The sequence below is a fragment of the Rissa tridactyla genome, chromosome 11 (assembly GCF_028500815.1).
Source record: "Rissa tridactyla isolate bRisTri1 chromosome 11, bRisTri1.patW.cur.20221130, whole genome shotgun sequence".
NCBI classification, from domain to species: Eukaryota; Metazoa; Chordata; class Aves; order Charadriiformes; family Laridae; genus Rissa; species Rissa tridactyla.
The window spans coordinates 2,038,200-2,060,076 of record NC_071476.1 but is presented as its reverse complement, the minus strand read 5'-3'; the positions used below and the strand labels follow the sequence as shown (position 1 = coordinate 2,060,076).

The window sequence follows — 21,877 nt, the reverse complement described above, 5'->3', positions numbered from 1 at the left end:
GGCAGCTGCTGGGTGGGTTAGCCAGCGTGGCTCCGGGCCGCAGAGTCTGAGTCAGTGGGGCCGTGCTGAGGTTACCAGCTGCAAATACCTGAGCTCCATGGTGCTGTAGATGCTCCTTGTACATGATGAGACCAGGAAAAGCAACCGCCTTCCCGTATGTCAGTGTATTTCTGCTGCGAGTCCTGGCCAGCTCAACTGCAGCCACACCAGCAAAGCTGCGAGGGTGGACTGCCATGCATTTTTATGGGGTTGGCTCCGAGTGGCAAGGAAAGGCATTACCTCTTAGTCGTGCTCTTCAGACAGCCATTGATCCGCATTGTCCATACAACCCTTTCCATTCATCTCTATACTTAAAAGTGCCCGTGTAGGTGAACCACCAGGAAACCAACTTAAGAAATGGGGAGAATTTGCACCTGGCTACATTTCAGAGGGTATCGGTAAATCAGGCCGATAGGAAATTAATGCTCCATTTAGAATAAAGGTTTGCTAGATAATAGTAATGATTTTGTCTCTTGTCCAGAGGTTTATTTATGCTATTGAAACCACTGAGCTCTCTTTTACTGAAGGTCTTTGCTGACTCCTGCCGCTGTTGCCCAAAGGAAATGTGACTGTTTCCATTTGCAGATGCCACTTCGGTTTATGACTTTCATACGTGTCCCCTCTCTCCCCCAGCGCTTCACACGCCGAACCTTTGTGGTCTTGTGAAGGTCAGTTTATTCCTGATACCACCCTGGCAGAAGAAAGCTGGGACACTCTGGGCACACCTGGAGGGAATCACCAGGGAGAGCAGGCTATAAATGCCATTTTAGCTGATCCACAGACAGGTCACAAACTTTCGTCACACAACTAAATCATGTTATTACCCAGAGAAAATATCCAGGGACCAAATTTCAGCTTTTTTCTAATCATATGGAGTATCTTGAAGGGAAACCTTGAATTTTTTGTGAACCCTCACATTTATTTATAGCTGCCCGTAATACAGATGAAAACAGCGGCACTGCTGTTGATGCTTTTATTATAAATAAGTAAAAATGCAAGCCAAATTTAGCTATTCTGCTCTCATCCATGCATAAAATTTCCGTCTACTCAAAGGAAAAAAAAATACTTTGATGAGGAACACGTATATTTGCATTAAAAGATTGTCACAAATCTTGCCACTACAACAAATCTTCCCAGAAACTCCTCCATATATTTCTCTAAAAGATCAGCTCAAAGAAAGCATGAAATAGAATTAAAGGAGCCTTATTTTTAGATTGTTAAAATACTTAGGGCAATAACTATCTGCTTCTGATTTTTTGTCAGCATTCAAGTACCATAAAAATGAACTACATGCAATATTTGCATTCGTTATATAGTGATATTTTTATCTTTGGTTCTCGGTAATATGAGAATTGATATCTTAATTTATAATCACCAGAAACTCCCTCTATAAAAATATAACCCCAGACTGTGCAGTTGTTATATATAGTTTAATCTATATATATATGATATATCACTTACATTGCTGAGACGTTGTCGCATGGAAAGATTCGGGATATTCTAGCCTTATTAACAGTGCTCAGATGCTGTAACGCCACCTGCCTCTGGCACGGGATGAGTCAGATCCTGCCTCTGCCCATCTCCTCTAAAAGCTCACTGGGACATTTGCCTGATTCACAGAGCAGGGTCAGGCTTTCGCTTATCTAGAAATTATACAGACTCAGACTCATTTCCTCCAGGATCCCAACTGCCCGATTAAAAGTACCAGCTGGGAATTTGGAAGTCTGCGCTCTGTTCCCTTATCTCTTGCATCCCCTGTGATCAAGGGATGGACGTACCTATCAAGAGGAGCCTCCCTGCAGCGCCCAGAGCAAGGGTCGGTGCATGCGGTCGGTCACTAGGCTTGAAAATTCGGTGTTTCAGTTTCTCCGTTGACAAAGCTGACGCAAATGGTCTGGCAGCGGGGCTTCTGCACTTACTCGACAGTCTGTCTGCAAGATGGTTTAACACTATTGTCATTAGCTGGAAAGCAAAAGATGATGATTCTCCCATCATGTTCATAGTAAATTAGGAGTTAGCCACCTAGAAGGATATAGACTTACAGAGGAGAATGCCTGTTAAAGAAAGAGACTTATGCGGAGAATGGCTTGGACGTGTATCAGAGTAAAAGCTCAGTAATATTTCATTGGAACTCTCTCTTCAGAAACGGGAACGGTTGTTGAACAAACTGCTCTGAAAAGACTGCTGCTGACACTGGAGAAAATGTTCCTAAGAATCAAAAGTCTTAGAAGGAGAAGGTAGAAGACGTTTAGTCCCGCCTAACCTCTGCGTTTCAGACATTCGCACTGATGAAAGAAATTTTGTGCCTTTGGCTGACTTGAGTGGAATGTGAAATCTTCCATTTTTCGGAACATTTTTCTCCTTCATATCACTTGAAATGATCAAAGGAGGAAGGCTGGGAATCCGTGAAGGGAACTGGCAATTTAACAGTGGACTTCGTTACTTTGAGTCTTAACAGTTGAGAACGGTTTCGGCTGACCCAGAATCTTCTGCTTAGCTTTGGTTTTCCACCACCCATGTAGGACGGCGGGAATACTTGGAAGCGCCCTAGAGCAGCTGTCCTGCCAAAGAGGGAGAAGTGCTGTAAGATGATCAGGTACTGGACGAGGGCTTGTCCCGATGTGCTGTTAGTGAAATTATATCAAAGCACTCTCTGCGCTTTTTTTAAAGGGTGGGTCACCGCTGCTGCTTTTGCTTCATTCCTACAGCCGAGTGGACTTAATGGTGGAAGACTGTGTGTGCAGATACATTGCATCTTTTTAACTGTACTTGTACATGCAGAGCACTGTCGTCCTCTCCACGCTGCCTGCAAACTTCTCCAATACAATAGTGATTATACTGAAGTAGTTTATTCTCATAAGAGAAGGGGAACAGGTATAATGGCGGAGGAACTTTTAATAACATCCAGTCCATAAAACTGTCCAATAACTTTGGAGAAGAAATGGATAGCCACAGGCAGTGACGCACCGGCAAGCGCTACTGAATGTCTTTAGACTTTTACAGCAGCAGGAGGAAAACAAACTTTATTTGGAAGATCTGCATCTAATTTGTTTTTCAAGCTGAGAAGCGTGCAAGGTGATTTTTAGTTTAGATTAAGGTAAAGAGAAGAGAAAGAAGGAAAAAAACCTACTTATAAGAGAGTAGAATATGTCTCGCATGTCCCAAGTACCCTCTGCCCCGCCAGGAAGCAGGCTCGCAGGAGGGCACACGCTCGCCACGGACTGGCCCTGCCTATGACCCACTTCACCCCTTGCAGGAGGAGAAATAACAGCACAGATACTTGGCCCTTCGGAATCTGCATTTAGGAGATAAGTTCAAAGGTGGGCTGAAAATGACCTAGAAATGGGAGCTAAAACCCTCTTCTATCACAAGAGAATTCCCCCACGTGGGCTGCCAGATCATGCTAAGGAATGATTCAGAGGAAGCTAGGTTTGGATGGGTTGTTTGTATAATTTTCACTTCTATTGTAGACAAGACGCAATGGTCTTCAAGAGAACTCAGCTGAGGGCTGGGTTCAATGCCGTAGACCTGCAGACACAGGTCCCATGTCAGGACTTCAGCTCTCACTGGAAGGGGAGGAGGGATCAGCCCTACATTTTGTTTCACGTTGATGTGTCCAAGATGTGCTAACCCTCAGTCTCTTCTTCTTCTGGCCTTTGTGGTATTAAACAGGGCAGATTTCCACTGAGGGTATAAGACGGTGTTTTCCTACATGGACAGCAAAGGTCCCATTAGCAGACAGATGCTGTGCAGCAAATGCCCAGTCCCTCAACCCACTGAAGCTCCCTCTGAGCTCTCGGCACCGGCTTCACAACAAGTGCAGGGTACAAGCGAGCAGCTCGGAGGCACCTCCCTTCAGGCACTGGTGGAAGGAAATTTGTATTATCCATGGCAAGCAACCTTTCTGGATTCTGGTGCACTGCAATATGTGTGACATCCTACTCCATAGCACATAAAAAGGAAAATGGGAGAAGAGGGAAGGTAAAATTAGAGAATAATCCCACAAACAGCTGTTTTAGACCCTGAAACATGCTTGTGTAGGAATTAGTACATTTGCCCACATGCATTCCTGCAGGCCAGATCAGCTTTCAGCGAGAAGATAATTTAGAAACGAACAGGCATTTTCTACTATTTATAAGACTTTCCTCTTAATGATTCATCTGCATTGCAGATGCAGTGTGTCGGATAGACAGGATTTACTCATGCTTTTGTGTTCTTTAACTACAAAATGCAGTAGTTCTCAAAGGAGAGGTTTTGATCTTGGACTTGGAAAATGGAGTTATGAGCCCACAGAAGCAGAAAAGCATGGAAATATCCATCTAAGACCGAAAACTTAAAATGCAAAGAACCCAGAGGTTATCTACTCTCTGCTGACTTAGGAGTAGCTTTTGAGGCATGTGGAAATTTCATTTGTACCTCTCTTTATCAATAATGCGGTGTCAATGGATATAGGGGGCCTAAGCCTCAGGATCGACAGGGTGCTGAGGTTCCAACAGATGGGTGTGATAACCCGTCAAATACAGGATGTCCTATCTGAGATGGTCGTAGCTTCCTCTGAATCATTCCTTGGCATCCTCCGGCAGCGCAGCATGGATGGGCTTCTCCATCCATGGCTTTCATCTCTTCCCATATTTCTGCGGTAGCTGGATTTACATAATTATAAATACACACACACATATATATGCTAGTATTAGTAGCCCAAATTGTCTGAAAGAGTGACTTCAGCTCATTCTAGGCACGTGCAGCTTGGCTGCACAGTAACTCTGTGAGTTACATTTACCCATCCCCACTCAGTTCAACGTCCATGGCTTAAAATGAAGCATTAGGGATACATTGTTCAGGTGAGTTTATTCAAATACAACAATAGCAAAATAACAGGATTCCCATAAGAAAATGACCTTCTATTCCACAAAGAGGGGAGAGGAAAAAAAATTAGTAACATAAGTTACAAATTTTGTCCAAAAAATTTTCAATTTCATTACCCTCTGAGTTCAACACAGATACCCCCTCTATTGAAAGCCTTTGGTATTCTTCAGAGAATTTGGTATTCTCTGGAGAATTCTTTACAGTACTATGCTCAGGGAACAAGTCACAGCCCACTAGTGTAAGTCACAGGGCGAGATCTCATCCATTTTCCTCTCTCTGGGTGCTACTCTGCCTCACCGTACCTTCTGGACAATCTCATTTTTATTAGTGGGAGTGGTTGCAGACCAAGGTATTACTGCAACTGATGTAAATTTTCAGTGCGTTGTATAGCAGTTGTACCACAAATACAGACTACAGTTAAAATTAACCAAATTAAGCTTAAAACTCTCTCATCAAAGGAAAAATGTAAAGCATTGTAGAATCATTCTTGACTTTACTCTCCAGGCCTTATAGTATTTTACTGCAGTGAGAATTACATTACAGTTATAAACCAGAATTATTTCACTTGCTAAAGTAATACCTACAAAATTATGGCAAATAGCATCAAAGCGCCTATTTTGGCTCTCCTCGGGAAAGCACAGTGTCACATGCTTAGAGCTGTATTCCCGTGTAAGTGCTTTCCTGAGGCAGAGCCCAAACAATGCCCTGATGAAGCAGGTGAAACTCCAGAGGCTTTTGACCTCCCCAGGTCTGTATGAGATCTCTCAAAATACAAACAGATCATCAGAGTCTTCAAAATGACCCGTACAGCTCGCTCAAGCTACCTGGGTTTTCCATCGAACGTACTGACTGAAAAGACCATGTTGAGGAAAATATTTATTTCCATTCTATAATATCTTTCTGGTTTATAATTTGTTTTAAAAATTACAATTCTCGCAACAACTTTACTTCGTCTTCCTCGTCGCTGTCAATTACGTTGATTAGGTGGATGCTGGAGGGAGTAGATGGGGTGGCTGACAAAACCTCCTCCAACTCTCCAACGTCCAGCTGCGGTAGGGGGCTTAAATACCGCTCCTCGTTGCAGCTGCTGTAACAGGACACTACTTCAAGGCTCTCACAGCTGCGGTGGTCCTCACGTATATGTTCTTCTGAGTATTCCTTGAAAGGATAGTTTCCGTCCAGAGCTGAAAACATCACCTCCTGTCTTTGGTACCTGTCTTCATAACAGCCAAGGCATTGAGACACTGAGCTGGAGAAATTCCCGCAGCCAAATGGAGGTCGGCTGAATGGGCATGTGCTGCAATGAAAGAGATTGAAAGTTGGTTTTCAGAAATGCAGGTTGTCTGGACTTCCAGTCAGCTAAGAAAACAGAATTACGCTACTGTTCTATGTTAGTCAGCTTATCCTGTTGAAATATTCAAAACACGCATGCTTTAAAACCATGCCTAATTTAAACACCGAGGCCATTACAAGAGTCATGCACAGATTCCGTATCTGTGCATATGCACCTCTTCATGCTAGATACAGCATGATATTGTTTTGAAAACAAACACAAAACCAATAGCATTTATCAATGAAATAATATCACAGATAAACCAGCATCTGATATGCCTGCAGTATGTTAACCGATATACTCAGAACAGTAAAACAAAGCATCAAAAGTCATTTTGTGTTATTTCTGTATGTCAAAATTTGTGACAGAGATGGGGAAAAACGCTCTTGTTTATTCTTGGAGTGAACTCTTGCATCATTACATTGTTATTGCACAGAAGGCCTGACAGAGAAGCCTTGTGCCCCATATGTGGTTGTCAATGTTACTATTTAAAGAATGTACAGTGATAAATTTTTAAAAAGCAACCACATAGTAGGTTGCATGAGATTACTATGTCAAATGTAACTGTATTCCTCTGGTGTCAGAAGTTTGAATTTTTATTTTGATGCAGAATGAAACAGGTATTGTAATTAACAGCGTTAGAGAAATTCACTACATTGTTAAGAAAACAAAGTATGTGAAGAAGTAATAGAGCTCTACAGCGCAGACATTACAAAGACGTTGATACAATCTCTAGTGAGGTTTCAAGGAGACTATTCATCTTTCCAATCTAACATTTACATTTTTAGTGCATGAAGCTGCGTACATACCTTTGCACTGTCAATGCTACCCAGCAATTATGATTCTTGTATGCAAGAAATTAGTTTATAGGAATGTGAACTTATAAATCATTTTATTAGAAAGATCCTGGCACTAGCAAAGCTGGCAGCCTTCAGAAGTCCATTAATGTGTGAACTCAGAACAGTCTTTTATGGTAGAAGAACACTCCTCTCAGAGGTCTCGCAAAACTGTCTAATTTCAGAGACCACGGGCTAAGCAAAGTTCGTCTTTAGCAATTTTGGGAATATGTGCCCTGTGTTTCTTTAAAGGACCTCAAAAATAGAACTATCTTGTATTGCACTTACCAGTTTCATAAAGTTCTTTTGAGTTTGATGGGTCATCATCAGCCCTAATTTATGACCAGGTAATCTTATTGCCATAGGAACATGTTGGTTGTTGCTATTAGTAGCAATAAGCGGTGTATTAATGAGCAGAATTTAAGTCTGATAGTCATAATAATTTGTTATGTTTGATATTGCACAGTCATGAAAGAAAAATGATGCCTTACAAAGAATAAGCATCAGTAGACCACCAGAGCAGCACACCTGCTGCTGGGAGGGCACTGGTGCTTTCTGTGCATGCTTAGCTTAGGAAATACCCATGGGATATTACATCTGTTATCTTGTAAATTCTTTGATTAGCTGACGTCTGATTGACTGCCCAGAGACTGCAAAGGAAAACCTAGGAGTGACTACTTACATAACAATTCTGAAGACATTTCCCACCAGGCTGGATTTCGGAAATATTGGTAGTTGTGACAGATGCAATCATAGTACCCAGGAGACATCTCACACACCTACTTTAATTCTACCTGATCATTTTCAAAATACACTTACATTATCTCTACCTAATGCTTTTCTGTAGAAATCAACTACACTTAGATGCATAAAGTGGAGAGAAGATCTGTCTATTTACTGTGGGCTTTGGAGTGCCAATTACTGCAATAGTACTATGGAGCCTTCAATAACTGCACATATATTATGAGCAGCCTCAGGCCAGCAGGTCCCACCACACGGGAGCTATAGGAAGGGAAGAGCACCTTTCCTTCTAAATGATCCATCTACTTTCTGTAAATCAAAAGATTCTCTGCCTCTTAGCATTTGTTCTTACTGGTAGTGAAATGAAGGGTTTCATTACCTTGAAGGGAAATAGTGAGGTCCAGGTACAAAATAAGGGTGGTAAAATGGAAACCGAGGAGGTACTCCGAACAGACTGGCTGGCTGACCAATGGGAGGAGACTCATAGAGACGTGAGTGAAGAAAAGGGGTAGCTTGGGGAAGAGGTACACCTCTAGGAAAAATAGAAACCCCTGGGTACTCCTTTGGGGGCTCACTAGTAGAGACAGAAAATCTGCTGTTAGTGGTGGTTATGTTACTTGGATTTCTGCTCTCAATGAAAACCGGTGTACGTCTCTTCAGAGAGCAATTGAGCCCATCAAGAGCTTCTGCCTGAGCAGGTTCAGCAAAGTGCTGTGGTGAAATTATAGGGCGCAAGGGCAGGGTTGGAGCTGGAACAGCCACTGATGGGGTTCTTGCACTGGTAGTCTGGAAAAGAGTAACTGGACCAGCATGTTGAATGGAAGAAGCCGGCAGACGGATGGCAGAAGGAGCTTCACCTTTAGGAAAGAGAACAGTTATTTATCAGACATGAACAGAGGAAGAGATTTCATAAACAGCAGCGTAGCAAACCACAGCCAGAGCCAGAACCATTTCCCTCGAAACACTTTGCAGCATTACTTATCCCAGCAACTCACAGTCATACACCACTTGGCCTACATGTGTTCTGATGGACGGGTTTGGAGCCCACACATTCAAGCTTCCTTCTACAGAAACCCCAGGGTGGAAGACGACCAAATTGGCTAGTGGGTGTTGAGGCTGTCAGGCTAGTGAGGGCTGTGTCTTGTCCTGATACGGCCACAGAATGAGGCTAGAGTGTGTATTTAGCACCTGAAGCTCAGAAGACCTCCCAAGTCTGCTAGCTGAGTTGGAGTGAGCCAAATTCTTAACAAATCTCTGTGGTGCCAAAGGAGCAGTGAAGAGCAGAGCAACAGTTAAAACACCCTACTCTCCGATATGTTTTCCTATTTATTTCACCAGTGAACATACCCGTTAGCCAATTTTGCCTTGAAATCTTTTGCAGAACATACACTTGAATGTACACTTTCAAATCACAGCTCACATCAACAGGGCTGCCTTTATACTGAAAGATTTCAAAACACATTCAAAACAGATTTTCAAACCCCACTACCTAGTCTAAGAGTCTAAATTCTGAGTCAACAGGACTTAAATGCATCTAGATTTTTACCATTTGTATTTCAACCACAATAGTATCGTAAACTCTGGAATGAAGCATAGTAGCATCTGAAGACAACATAACGTTATAAAATATACTAGGGTATGAAAACAAAGAATACTTTATTCAGTCAAATCTACAGAAGGATTTGAGAAAGGATCACATCACTAACTCAGAACTTTACCAGAACAAAGCTGACTTCTCTCTTTTACATCTCTGAATATTACCACCCAGCATAAACAGGCATTTTATTTTCTTGCCTCATGAGAAAGAGAGCAGCCCTTGTGAGTAAGCTTAAAGAGAAAAAAGCCATTGCCTGGATCTAAGCTGTTTGTTGTTGAAATCCACTGTGCATGCACCGCCAGAGCCAGAGCTGTCTCACTAGAAACCATGCAGGTCAGCCATTATACTTGACTGTGGGCTCTCATACTACACCCCATTTCACTGCCCATCTTTACTTCTTCTTATTAACAGGAGGATCCTTCCAGGTTAGGTGCAACTTTTTAATGCATTCCTTCTGTAACTATATTTTTGTTTGTATAAAAGCTCAGCTATGTATGCCTAAACCGTGGGCATGCGCAAGTTCATAACAACTACATATAGAACTATTCCAGGTGTACATAGATACCTAATTAAATGTTCATGGAAAATATGCAAAGGAAAAATTCCTTTTTCAGATTTAGTGACTGCTTTAACATTGCAGCACACACTAACACCCTACTAGCTTCCTTTCTGATGACCTTGTTGACAATTCTGTCTGCTTTTTCTTGTAAGCAGTCTTAAGTTGCGGAGCATTTGCTGAGCGTTTGCTCTAGAGCAGTGACGCCCTCACTGCCAAGGAACACTAACATCAGAGTGGAGGTGCCATGGACTAAGCTAATGAGCTTTTTCAGGCTTAGTAGAGCTGGGCTGAGCACTAACACAGTTAGATCTGGTGAGGTAAGATACGTGTGAGGTGGAGACAGAATAAATAAAAGAAACAGCTGTAGCTCAACAGGAAGCACATGTTGAGTAACAGAGATCCAAAAACCAAGAGGTAGGAGGAGGGAACCAGGAGCTACAAAGACAGTAGCAGGAATCTGTGGGCAATGAAGAAGACAGAAGAGTTTAAGAGGCTGAGGAAACAGTAGGTAGAGATTAGGAGGCAGAGGAGCAGTGCAGAGGAGGACTGATAGAAATAGTGGTGTCAAGAAAGACAGAAATAGTTTTAACTATATCTACACTACTGTATATATAACTTTTACTGCAATAGGTAAATTCCAAGTTTTTAAAATCATTCACTACTGAAAACTCACAGACTGGATGTCCAATACTGTTCTTAACATTGGGGATGACAACAGAGTAAGCAGGTGACTGGAAGGGACAAATGCCAGCTGGACTTGTAGTGATGATACTCTGAGAAGTGCCGGAAAATACAGCAGAGACAGGCAGTGGGAAACGCTTCCTTTTGCCTGGTCGTGGTTGATAAACCCAACCTGTCAAAAATGAAAAAAGATGCAGACATCCAATTTTTGGGATGGTCTCATTCATTATGTAAAGCTATGATATCTGTAATACTGAAGTATCTAAAAAAAATTAGTCCAAAACCTGCTCCTAGAGTCAATGGCAAAACTCCATTTGCTTCAGTGAGCTGAAAAATGGAGCATTTTATCAGAGGTGGAAATTAAATGGACATACTTGGCCATGATATTTATGTTACTAAATTGTAACTATGAGACAAAGAAATACAGAACAGTGGGGAGTGATGTGGCACAGCTAAGGAAAGCATGTTAAGGAGAACATGACACTGTACCATGGGGTTTCAGTGTGTAAGAAAATAATGACTGTATTCAAAATGTTGGTCTTTCCTGATTGTTTCCTTAACCCCTTATGTCTCACATATACCTGCAGGTTACAAGAGACAATGGAACATATGACCCGCTAGGAAACCTGTATAGATTTTGGAGGAATACGTTTGCCTTTGACTTACAGCATTAACCAAACACTAAAAGATGTATAAATATGTTACGACTTTACACTGTGCAGCTTTGTTTCTTACACAGGCTAACTCAATGCTACTTTAAAGAAACCCTTTTTGTTTTTTTTTCAAGGGTACAGGGAGAGAGGGAGAGTGCTGCCCTTATCTTTTGCTTGTTTATGACAGATTCATCAGATCTTGTCTACCAGGATTAGCCATAATCATGAACTAGCAGGATTATGACAACAGAAAGAGAAAGGATTACAACATCTGGTATCTCAGCAGCTTTTAAAAAGTGTGTTCAAAGTACTTGTGCTTTGTTTTATTGAACTGCAGTGTTTTGGAGAAATTAATTTGTTAATGGTACAAATTTTTAACCCTTTTGACAAGAGGCTGAGAAACAACATCTTCCACACCATTATTTGTGAATCCCAACTCTACACATTGAAGAATCCCACAGAATACAATGCCGCTTGTGCTTCCTGTGGCATTTCCCTTTCCTGCTTTTAAGGAATGGATGCATGTGTCACCACAGGCCACCTGGACAGCTCTTTCTGGAGCATGTGAAATGATGCAGCAGGCCATATTCACAATAAACTCGCTATCTGACTACTAAAGCATTCAGAAGAGCTGCTGTAGCTGTGGTGGCCTAAGATCATAAGAAACATTAGAAGCTATGAAGGATGAAACATCATTTTGGATGCTTTAAAAAATTAATATGCTTTCAGGCACTAGAAAGCTGACAGAAGGAGTGTGTGCTTGAAATTTTTGCAATTTTTTTTTCTAACTCTATTACTTGCTGTAATGAAAGAGATCCATTTTTCAAAAAATCTTGCACTTCTAAAACATTCAGGTAAATAAATACATGTTTACCAGGAAATTCCTCTCTGTGCCTTTGTTTTATTTTCTGGGCTTCATCATAATAGGGCTGTTTCTGCTCTTCAGTCAGTTTGCTCCACTCCAGTCCAAGCTGAACACTGATTTCTGCATTATTGGCAGCTGGGTTAGCTTTCGCTAGGGCGGGCCGATGAATCCTAGCCCACACCATAAATGCGTTCATTGGACGCTTTACATGGCCATTTTTGTCCTTGCTAAATGGAGTATCTGGCATACCTATGCAACAAAACGAGGAAAGATGATCATCTTCCAGGCAATATATGCAATACAGGTTACTTTCAATAGTATATCAAGAGGATATTTGGCAACAGTCAAAGGAATCACTACAGCTTTGGAACACATGAAACTCGATGCACATTTGGAGTGCAGTTCCTAGAAAAATAACTAAGGCTAAGGGAGTATCCTCCACAACCCTTCACTGAACCACTGCATAAGGAATCATTTACCTTGCTTTTGTTGTATATATTTTTTTTTTTAATATGAAACATATGGAAATGCTATACACACTGGTTTGGATTTCATTTGGCTAAATTGTTTTCTTATGAATTTATAAACTAAACATTGTATAGCATAGACCATATCACTGCAAATTTGTCGTCACCACCAGAACTATGTATCCAAAGCCCTAATGATGTGGGGACCAGATCTAATGATGGTACGGCAGTTTAGTCCCACCCCTGTGCTGTCCCTGGCTTCTCAACTGAGGTTGTTGCTGTTCAGGGGTTTCTGGTTGGGTTTTTTTTTCCTCTCTCTTTTCTCAGATGTGGACGCTCATTTTGCTGGAGGAACCTGTATTACCAAATGACTGTTACATGACACCCAGCTTTGGCTCTTTGTAAACAGACTGCATTTAAATTGAGCTGGTGACATGATGAAGGCCCAGACCCTTTGCAACTGATCCCTGAACAAGCAATTTCCTCTCTGAAAAAAGCTTAGAAATGAACTCTTTCACATTATCAATAAAAGGCAAGAGTCTTCTAGTCTTTAAGACCTCACTTAATTAGTCGTTAATTTTGAAAGCCTAGATATCTTTCAAAAAAAGTAATCTTCTAATGCAGGTCTTTCAAAAAATTCCTCATTTAACATGTCCAAGTTTTCTCAGAGAGGTGTATCAATGCTTCATAGCTTTAAAAATCAAGCAGATTCATGACCTTAAACTTGCAACCACAACTTAATGCAATTCTGAACGCTGTTATAAGGGGTTTAATATAGTCAGGGAGCCAGTGGATAAAACTGCATTGATTTTAACAAACCACTAGAGAACTCTGTGCTCCTGTATGTTTACATCTTACGCTGAAGAGTAAGAGTAAAGTAGGTTGTACAACACAAGTTTGTTGTACAAACTCCAGGGATGGTTCTCTAACACGACCCTTCCACTTGTGTTCTCCTGTACAATAACCTGTCAACTGGGTGCCACCTACTGAACCCTTCCAAGCTGTCTTAACGCAATACCTGAATCGGAGGGCAGTACTGTGAGGGGAACATTTTTAGTTTCAATCTTTACTGAAGGCTCCAGTAAAGACTGCATTTTAAGCGGCACTTGTTTCACTGGCACTTTAGTCACATGGATCAGCTCTGACGGCAGAGGGCCTTGGATCTGTATGCGGGTCCCAGGAGGTAAGGGGTGAAACACAACTGGGATCTTCAGATCTTCAGGAAGGATCCCAAGCCCCCCATTCTGCTGCGTCTTGTGGTCACCTGGGCTGGCATGAGCAGGCCCACACAGGGAGCCCACCGGGGCAACACCCTTTTCCTCCTTCACCCTGCAGGCCTCAAAGGCCTCATCAGGCGGCTCCGCTTTGACATCAGCTCCTCTCCAGGGCTCCTTCCCGTTCCCCCTCTTCTCCGGCACCTTCACCTCCTTGGGGCTTTCTCTGACACCCCCTTCCTGCTCCCCTTCTTTCTTGATGGTGACGTGGGACTCTTCTTTCCCCCACCATGGAGCTGGGAAGCGCCTGAAATCACCCCCCGACTCTCTGCTGTCCCCGCGGCATCTGGGGACGTTTCCCTCCCCCGGCTCGGGTTTCTCCATTTTGACGCGCACCACCCTGAGGGGGACCTCAGCCTCCCCCTGCGGGGTGGGCGGCGGCGGGGGGCGGCGGAGGCCCGGTGGGGTCTCCCGGGGAGCCCCGGAGCGGAGCGGTGCCGCCCTGGCGCCCCGCTCCATCCCGCCGCCGGCCGTTTGCCGCCCGCGGCCGTTGGGCCAACGCTCGCCGCGCCCTCGGGCCGCCGCCGCCCGCCAACGGCCACGCAGCGAGCCCGCCGCCCGCCCGCGCCGCGCGCCGCGGTCGCCATAGAGACCCGCTCAAACCATAGAGAGGTCCGCCGGGTCGCCCAGAAGGGCCTCCGCTGTATTCTCGGGGGAGGGGGGAGAATGCGCGGCGCTTCCGCTTCCGTTCTGGCCATGCTGGGGTGGCGGCGGGCGGCATCAGCCATCTCTGCGGGCTGCGTGCGCCGCCTCTCCATGGCCAAGAGCAAGTTCGAGTATGTGCGGGACTTCGAGGCGGACGACACCTGTCTGCCCAACTGCTGGATAGTGGTCCGGCTGGACGGCCGCAACTTCCACAGGTGTAAAGGCCAGGCGGGCGGGCAGTCAATGGCCGGGGCGCTCATAGCTGGGTGGTCGCTATGGCGACGCCTCAGCGGGCGGGACGATGGAGGCCGAGTTACGGCGGGGCCTATCTCGGGGTTTCCTCGGCCTAAAGGCGCTGGGGGTGCGGGCTCCGAGTGCTGATTCCGAGTGGTGCCGTGCATTTGGCTGTTCCCTGCCCGATCTGTGTGAGTCCCGCAGGCGCAGGGGTTACAAATCCTCCTTTCCCCCCAAATCCCCATGAACTCTTCACTCGGCCTCTCCAGGGCACGGAGTTACCGCGGGTGTTTGTCTTCAAGAGCCATGGGCAGCTTCAGAACTATGCCCTTGGCACGGTGGTACGGAAGCGGTGTACCAGTGCCTTGGGTGTGCTGGGGCAGGGACAGCAACTGGTGCACAGGGATATTTGTGCTGGGCGCCAGTGTCAGTGTGGCATTCACCTTTCTTCAGGATAAATAGAGCACAGTTCTCTCGAGGGGTAGGTGATGTGTTCTTCCTGGGGGTTTGATTTCTGATAAAGCTCTCATGTTTTGACAGGCTTACTGATAATGTTGGACCAAAAGACACCCTAGGAGACAGGGAGTTTACAGAAAATAGTATTTGTCATCCTCTTATTCCAAGAAAAATAGGGAAAACAGTCATTTTGAAGGACTGGTTAGAGTGAGATATTAACGGGAAAGAGAATGGGTTATCCAGAATGTATAAAAGATTTTTGTTATTGTTTTTCGTATCTGGAGGGAATTCTGTGTCAGTATTGACAGGATACTTGAAATCATTATTCATAGAAACAGATGTGAAGAGAATGAATGGGTCAGCATTTTGAGTAGCTCTTTAAGGGATTCTTATTCAACCATTTTTGCTTTGAAGGTTTTCGGAGCAGCATGAGTTCAAAAAGCCAAATGATGACCGTGCTCTTAATCTGATGACCAAATGTGCCCAGACAGTGATGCAAGAATTGGAGGATATTACTATTGCTTATGGACAGAGTGATGAATATAGTTTTGTTTTCAAAAAGAAGAGCAGATGGTTTAAAAGAAGAGCAAGGTAACAGCTGCTTTGATACTTAAGTGAACTTGTTTTTAACAACTCTTTCTAAACCTGTAATTCTTCTTTAGATTTGCCTTTATCTATGCAGAGAAGCTGGGAATAGGGCTGTGCTTGGGTGTATGCACTACAATTAGCTAAGGATCTTCATGTGAACTCTTTGCATGCGATCTTTGAGGAAAATACGTTCAGTGGTACAGAGTTTGAAAAAAATTTCTGATAAATGTTAGAAACAAGAATTGTTAGAACAAACATTCTTTTAACAAAATGTTTGCTTTTTCAAACTCTTTTACTTGATTCTCAGTACTTCCTGTTCTTCAGAAGAATCTATGCCATAGCTGATATCTTGGGCCATTATTTAAGAAATCCTGCTATCTGCCAGAATTAGCGCTCCTGATACCTCAGATAATCACAGATATATAATCATATTGACATATTTATTTTTTTTCCTTTTGCTTTGTGTTTGCAAGTAAGTTCATGACTCATGTGGTCTCCCAGTTTGCCTCAAGTTACGTTTTCTATTGGAAGGATTACTTTAAGGACCAGCAACTTCTGTACCCACCGGGATTTGATGGACGAATTGTGTTGTATCCCAGCAACCAAAATTTAAAGGACTACCTCAGCTGGAGACAAGCAGATTGTAAGCGTTTCTAGAAAACAGAGATTTGTGCAGTTGAGTTCTCTTCCTCTGTGAATAGAAATGCCTTTATTGCCAGTGTATTTGTACGTATAGGTATCAGTGAAAGAACAGCAGGTAGGGTAGTAGTTTTAAATAAACAATATTAGAATTGTTTTGGGCTTTGTATGGGTATAGAGATACTAGCTGAGTCTTCAGGCTACAGCTATGTTTGTTGCATGCTGGGAATGACTTCAGCCCAGGAAATATTAGAATTATTGATAGAATTAATTTATTATTTTTTATGTTCCAGGCTTGTTTAGCCAAGGTTATCTTCTTTAATGAAGAGATGTGAACCTTCAAATTCACACCATGTAGCAAAATGGTAGCAATCAAAAGTGCTGTTTATTCCATGATAGAAGAGACCATTGAATTTAATTTCTAGGCTTTCATTAGTACCTAGTCCCTGTTGCTCAAATTGAGATAATTTACATTACACATAAACACCTTTCACCCTCTGCTCTCCCTTTTCAGAATTTTAGGATGAAATCTGCCTTCTTGTCATTCTTACGATATGCAGTACCTTAAAAATGACTCAGAAAGCTTGTATCTTCTCTAGCAACTGATGTTATTAAGTCCCCATTATGCTTGGCTGTTTCTTGGATATGTTTTATCTGAGTAGTCACTCAGATTTGGTAAATACTCTTCCTCTCACACTTTTTTCTTTTTCTGTAGGCCATATTAATAATCTTTATAATACAGTGTTTTGGATGCTTGTACAACGAAGTGGTTTGACGCCAGTGCAAGCACAGGATAGACTCCAGGTAAGACTCTCTTGAGATTTTTCTTTTTTCTTGCTACAAAGGAAATCATAAGATTTGATAAGCTCTGTCTTGCCTACCCAGCGGCACTAGCTGGCTTGTCTGTTCTTACTATAACAATTTTGTGGGTGTAGATTCAACAACTTCTTGAATTTTACAGATGTTAATATGATTAGCAAATAATGTATTTTTGGTCAAATATTAGCAGGATTTTGATTTCTTGATTATCAAGTTCAGAAATCTTAAAAATGTCATATAAACATCCAGTATCCATAAGCACAAAGCAGGATTCAGCTGCTATTGATTCTCAGTCCTTTCTGTAGTATTTTGGCTCATTGTGCAGGGTTGAAGCAGATTATTTCTGTTTTCTCTTGAAGTCTCTTGACTTTATTTGTCTTGAAAATGTAATAAAAACCCTCTCTGTTTTAATATCCTCATTTGGCAGTTGGAAATAATTCCTCTGTTGGGAGAGGTAATTAAACCTTGTAATTTAAAGGTGAAAAACCTGTATAAATGTCCATCTTATTTTCAATATTCACCCGTCTTCTACCCTAGAGATTCAGTTTGTTTGTTTATTTTCTGTAATTTTTCTTTTCATTTCCTCTCAGGGAACTTTGGCTGGAGATAAGAATGAAATCTTATTTTCTGAATTCAACATCAACTACAACAATGAACCTTTGATGTACAGAAAAGGAACTGTCTTAATTTGGCAGAAGGTAAAAAACTGTATTACCACTTGCTTCATGCTCATGTTTTAAACAGCTACACTATAGCAGACAAACTACGCTGTAAGATAACCACACATATCCCATACGTACGTCTATATATAAATATATTTTAAAACTAACCGTATTTGCTATATAATGAGGTGTAAGATGACTTTTTTTTGGAGGTGTTTTTGAAATATCTTTATGAGCATAGTATAAATCTAGTCTCTGAAGTCTGGCTTAGATACAAGTTATGACTTGAGATAAAATGTGTATCAACAGATGACAATGTATACGTAGCATTTCACAAGACTGATGTATTTTCTAGATAAATCTCCCTTGTTTGATGAATCAGACGGTTGGTTTCTTAGTATTACCAGCTTTGAAAATTGAGGAAGTATTCTGCTTCCTGAAAAATTACATTTTAATGACTGGTGTCAGTTTGATATGGTAATCACTGGGGCATGTGCCAGGCCCGTCCCAGGATTAGATCCCAAGTATTTCCACTGCAAAGGAATTACGAACTTTTGTTTAGTAAGGTACCTCAGCTTATAGTATGCGTAGTCCTTTTCTACTTATTTTTTTCTTGGTAATTGTAGTCATTTGCAAGGTTTCCCATTTGTTTCATATAGCTCCAAATTAAGTATCATACTTTATTCAAGAATTCTTGCAATCAGTTATGTGAATTTGCAGGTAACTTCTTCAAGCCATGTGATGATGGCACGCCGTTTCAACTGCTCGTGTGTTAGTCTTTGAATTGAGAATAGACTCTCTTTCAAAAGATGTAGTGTCCAAATTCTGTAGTATGCTATAGGGTTGATAGTTGCTTTTGTTGTAGCTTTATTTCTTGTCCAGTTGTGAATTTCCTCTGAAGTCTTGTATGTCTGCTAATGTGTCAACTGTATTTTCAGATTAATGAAGTCATGACTAAGAAAATAAAACTGCCAAAGGAAACGGAAGAAAAGGAAGTGGAAGTTACCCGGACTAGGACTAAAGTTGTTCCCCTGCACTGTGACATTATTGGGGACCAGTTCTGGGAGGAATATCCTGAGATCCTGGCTGAGGATAGTTGATATCTCTGATGAGTATAACTGGTAATTTACGTTTTGCTCTGCTTGGGTTGTTGGCAAGTGAAGAGTCTAAACGGTGGCTGTAACCCTCTTCGGCGACTATATTGGTTTTAGCACTGTTGTTGCCTGAAAAAAAGATACTGGTATGTTGTTTGACATATGCCGATATGGAAAAACCTGAAATCATACTATATTTTGAATGTTAAGAACTCATAAATTAAGACTGCTCCTTCCTTGTACATGATTATTTGTAGAAAAAGTATATAGAAATTTCATGCATTTCTAGAGCATTTAAACCATGAGGTATTTTACTGAACTGCTGAACTATAATAAAGCTTGCATATTTGAACAGTTAAAAGCAGAGGAAAAAAGAATTCTTTTGATTTTTGTTTCAACTGAGATGGACCAGAATAGTTCAGCTGGCATTTGGCATTATGTTTCAAGGCCAGTGTGTTTAGTCAGATTAGTGACAAACTGTTCAACTGCCTAATGTCTCTGAGTCTTACAGAAAGGAATTGGAGTAGCCCAGCAGTTTCTTATGACTGATTTTAAAAGCTTTTGACAAATGTACAGGATTTTTATACTTTTTAAAAATAAAAAAAAATTAATAATTTCTTCCCTGTTGTGTTTATTACTTGGCCTTTCTCATTCCTGGGACTTTTACTAGTAATTGGTGAAAGTTCCAAACATTGAAGTTAATAACAAAGATACTGTACAGACTTGAATTCTCTTAGGACGTGGGTAGATGTTGTGTTCTCATCTGTGGCCTGGGAAGTCATCTGTCCCCTGCTGTGAGAGGGACAGGCAACAACACAGGAGAGCATCGCTGGTGCCTGCAAGGAGGGTGCTAAGAAGAACTTGTATTGCTGCTCTCTGATTTTCCTGGGGATGATGCAGACGTAGCTGACCTGACAATACGTGTGTGTTAGAGGGACAGCGGGAGCATGCATTGCCTGGTCTATGCACACTTTTGCTCTGGTTTAACTATCAGTTTTGTCAAAACGGTTAAATCGTACAACCTCTCAGAGTGGAAATATTACTGCTAACGTAAGGGGGCTTGTCCCAGGGTAACTGGAATTTGAGGGAAATAACCTATTTCAGTATAGAAATACAACTGCAATTATATAATAGGTATTTATAAGGGTATTATTACTGCTTTTAACTATACTGGTTTCAAAAACACTACAACAGTGCTAGAACAGTACTCTGGGCAGGCTGTTGCTAAGTGATAGCCAGCAGTTGGGACTGGCCATAAAAATGGAAGGAGAGGATCAAATGTGACTGAAGGTGGTCAGTACTGAGTTAGTTTCCCACGAACCTGCATAGCAGCCTACTCCTCTGTCTCCCCTTTTCTTCCTGCAGGAAGAATTTACACATTCAAGGCAGTGTGCATTTTGGTGGGGTGTTTTTGGTGGGGTTTTTGGTTGTGGGTTTTTTTGTTGTTTTTTTTTTTGTTAAAAACCCACTAAACAGACACTGATGTAAAATACTACTTTGCAGTTTCTTCCTGAGATTAAACAATGAGTCTATGTGTTTATAATAGCACAGGGCTTCCCCTCTTCTGCTGTGTGCTAATACTGAGCAGTTAAGTACATGCAAGGAGATAATGCATATCGTTTTCAGTTTTTAGAACAGGCTGTATAATTCCTAGGAAGAGGATATGAGGGATTGTGAGACGATGACTCTGAATGAATCATTGCATCAGTCATTTACCGCTAAGAACTTCCTATCTGTCTTTGTGGGGGTTTTTTTGTCTTGTAACACAAATGTAATTTACTTGACTTTGAAATGCCATATGTTGCTATCTGATGCCTGACTTTGGACATTACTTATAAAGCAATTGTTCCACAGGTGGTAACATTTGGGTTTTGCAGTCTGAGTAAAGATGAAAAAACAATTTTGGCAATCATGATTCATGCTTGGGAAATATTATGTAAGGGTTTTTATCGTATATATTATGATTATCTGATACATAAATAGATATATTGTAGAATGTATGTACATTGTGTGTGTGTGTAAAAAATGGGTCTGTATTAGGTCTTATTCTCAGAACATTTTCTAATTAATTCACATGCGTACAATAACATGTAATAAGTAAACAGGTATGTTTACTTATTGCAGATGCAGACTTTGGAACCGAGATATGAATTGTCTGTATAGGCATGGCCTTTAATTTGTATTAATATAACTGCTAGAGAAAGAAACTCCCTGTGGCATCCTCATGCATGACTTTGTAGCTGTAGGGGAAAATAAATCGTCCCCAAGTTCCAGATGTAGACTGGCATTAGTGTCACACACAGCTCGACCTGTGTCCTGTGCTTACAGGTATTTCTATAGCTGCAGAAGTCCCATACTGTGACCCAGTGAAGAAAGGTGTTTCCTCTGAAGTTGGTCAGCAATCCTTGGCCAATGTATTGCCGTAACAGGAACCGCTAAAAGCAGAGGAACCAGTTATGAAAGATTAATGGTAGGTGGTGGAATCTGTTACAGTAAAACCGCTTTGCAGCATTAACACACGTTGCCTCACTTTCCTTTGGAGAAATGTTTCTGCACAGTATACCCGTTATGGATTAAAATGCAAATTATACCGCAGCCACCTTTTGCCCAGGTGCCCTCTCATTGCCCGGGGCGGGTGGAGCGGCGTCCCTGCTCGGGGGAGCACCCCCAGAACGGCCGGGGGACCCTGGGCCGGGCTGCAGAGGGAGGCCCCAGTTCAGAGACTCGCGGTGGAGCTGCACCAGGGACTCGTGAAGATGCAGCGGGGAGGGAAACCGGTAACCCGCCGCCCGGCCCGCTCCGCCCCTCAGGGCCCGGCCGGGGCGGTGC

At 42.2% G+C, this 21,877-nt stretch overlaps 2 protein-coding genes across 4 annotated transcripts; one reads left to right on the top strand and one right to left on the bottom strand.

Annotated features, from left to right (window-relative positions):
- Positions 1–1,704: 1,704 nt before the first annotated feature.
- On the bottom strand, positions 1,705–14,235 carry SOX30 (SRY-box transcription factor 30). Its single transcript, XM_054217595.1, has 5 exons — positions 13,656–14,235; positions 12,180–12,419; positions 10,645–10,824; positions 8,195–8,672; positions 1,705–6,202 (listed from the first exon to the last, which is right to left on the bottom strand). The coding sequence occupies exons 1-5, from the start codon at positions 14,233–14,235 to the stop codon at positions 5,830–5,832; spliced, it is 1,851 nt and encodes a 616-aa protein (XP_054073570.1). The 3' UTR covers positions 1,705–5,829.
- Positions 14,236–14,604: 369 nt separating this feature from the next.
- Positions 14,605–19,665, top strand: THG1L (tRNA-histidine guanylyltransferase 1 like). 3 transcript variants are annotated; one of them, XM_054217805.1, is made up of 6 exons: positions 14,605–14,771; positions 15,661–15,837; positions 16,308–16,477; positions 17,189–17,277; positions 17,883–17,990; positions 18,893–19,665. In XM_054217805.1, exons 1-6 carry the CDS (start codon positions 14,608–14,610, stop codon positions 19,052–19,054), a joined length of 870 nt encoding a protein of 289 aa, XP_054073780.1. In that variant the 5' UTR covers positions 14,605–14,607; the 3' UTR covers positions 19,055–19,665. The 3 variants fall into 3 exon arrangements, with proteins under 3 accessions (XP_054073780.1, XP_054073781.1, XP_054073782.1); XM_054217806.1 differs by lacking the exon at positions 14,605–14,771 and having other exon boundaries at positions 15,714–15,837; positions 16,312–16,477; XM_054217807.1 differs by lacking the exon at positions 14,605–14,771 and having other exon boundaries at positions 15,771–15,832; positions 16,398–16,477.
- Positions 19,666–21,877: the final 2,212 nt, after the last annotated feature.

Bases quoted from the DNA above. Each gene is read 5' to 3' on its own strand.
- SOX30 (XM_054217595.1), bottom strand. From the start codon at position 14,235: ATGGAGAAACCCGAGCCGGGGGAGGGAAACGTCCCCAGATGCCGCGGG. The intron at 12,420-13,655 runs GTATTGCGTTAA...TTTGTTGCATAG, and splicing joins AGTACTGCCCTCCGATTCAG to GTATGCCAGATACTCCATTT. The intron at 10,825-12,179 runs GTAAACATGTAT...CATTTTTGACAG, and splicing joins GCACAGAGAGGAATTTCCTG to GTTGGGTTTATCAACCACGA.
- THG1L (XM_054217805.1), top strand. From the start codon at position 14,608: ATGCTGGGGTGGCGGCGGGCGGCATCAGCCATCTCTGCGGGCTGCGTG. The intron at 16,478-17,188 runs GTAAGCGTTTCT...CTTTTTCTGTAG, and splicing joins CAGCTGGAGACAAGCAGATT to GCCATATTAATAATCTTTAT. The intron at 17,278-17,882 runs GTAAGACTCTCT...ATTTCCTCTCAG, and splicing joins AAGCACAGGATAGACTCCAG to GGAACTTTGGCTGGAGATAA.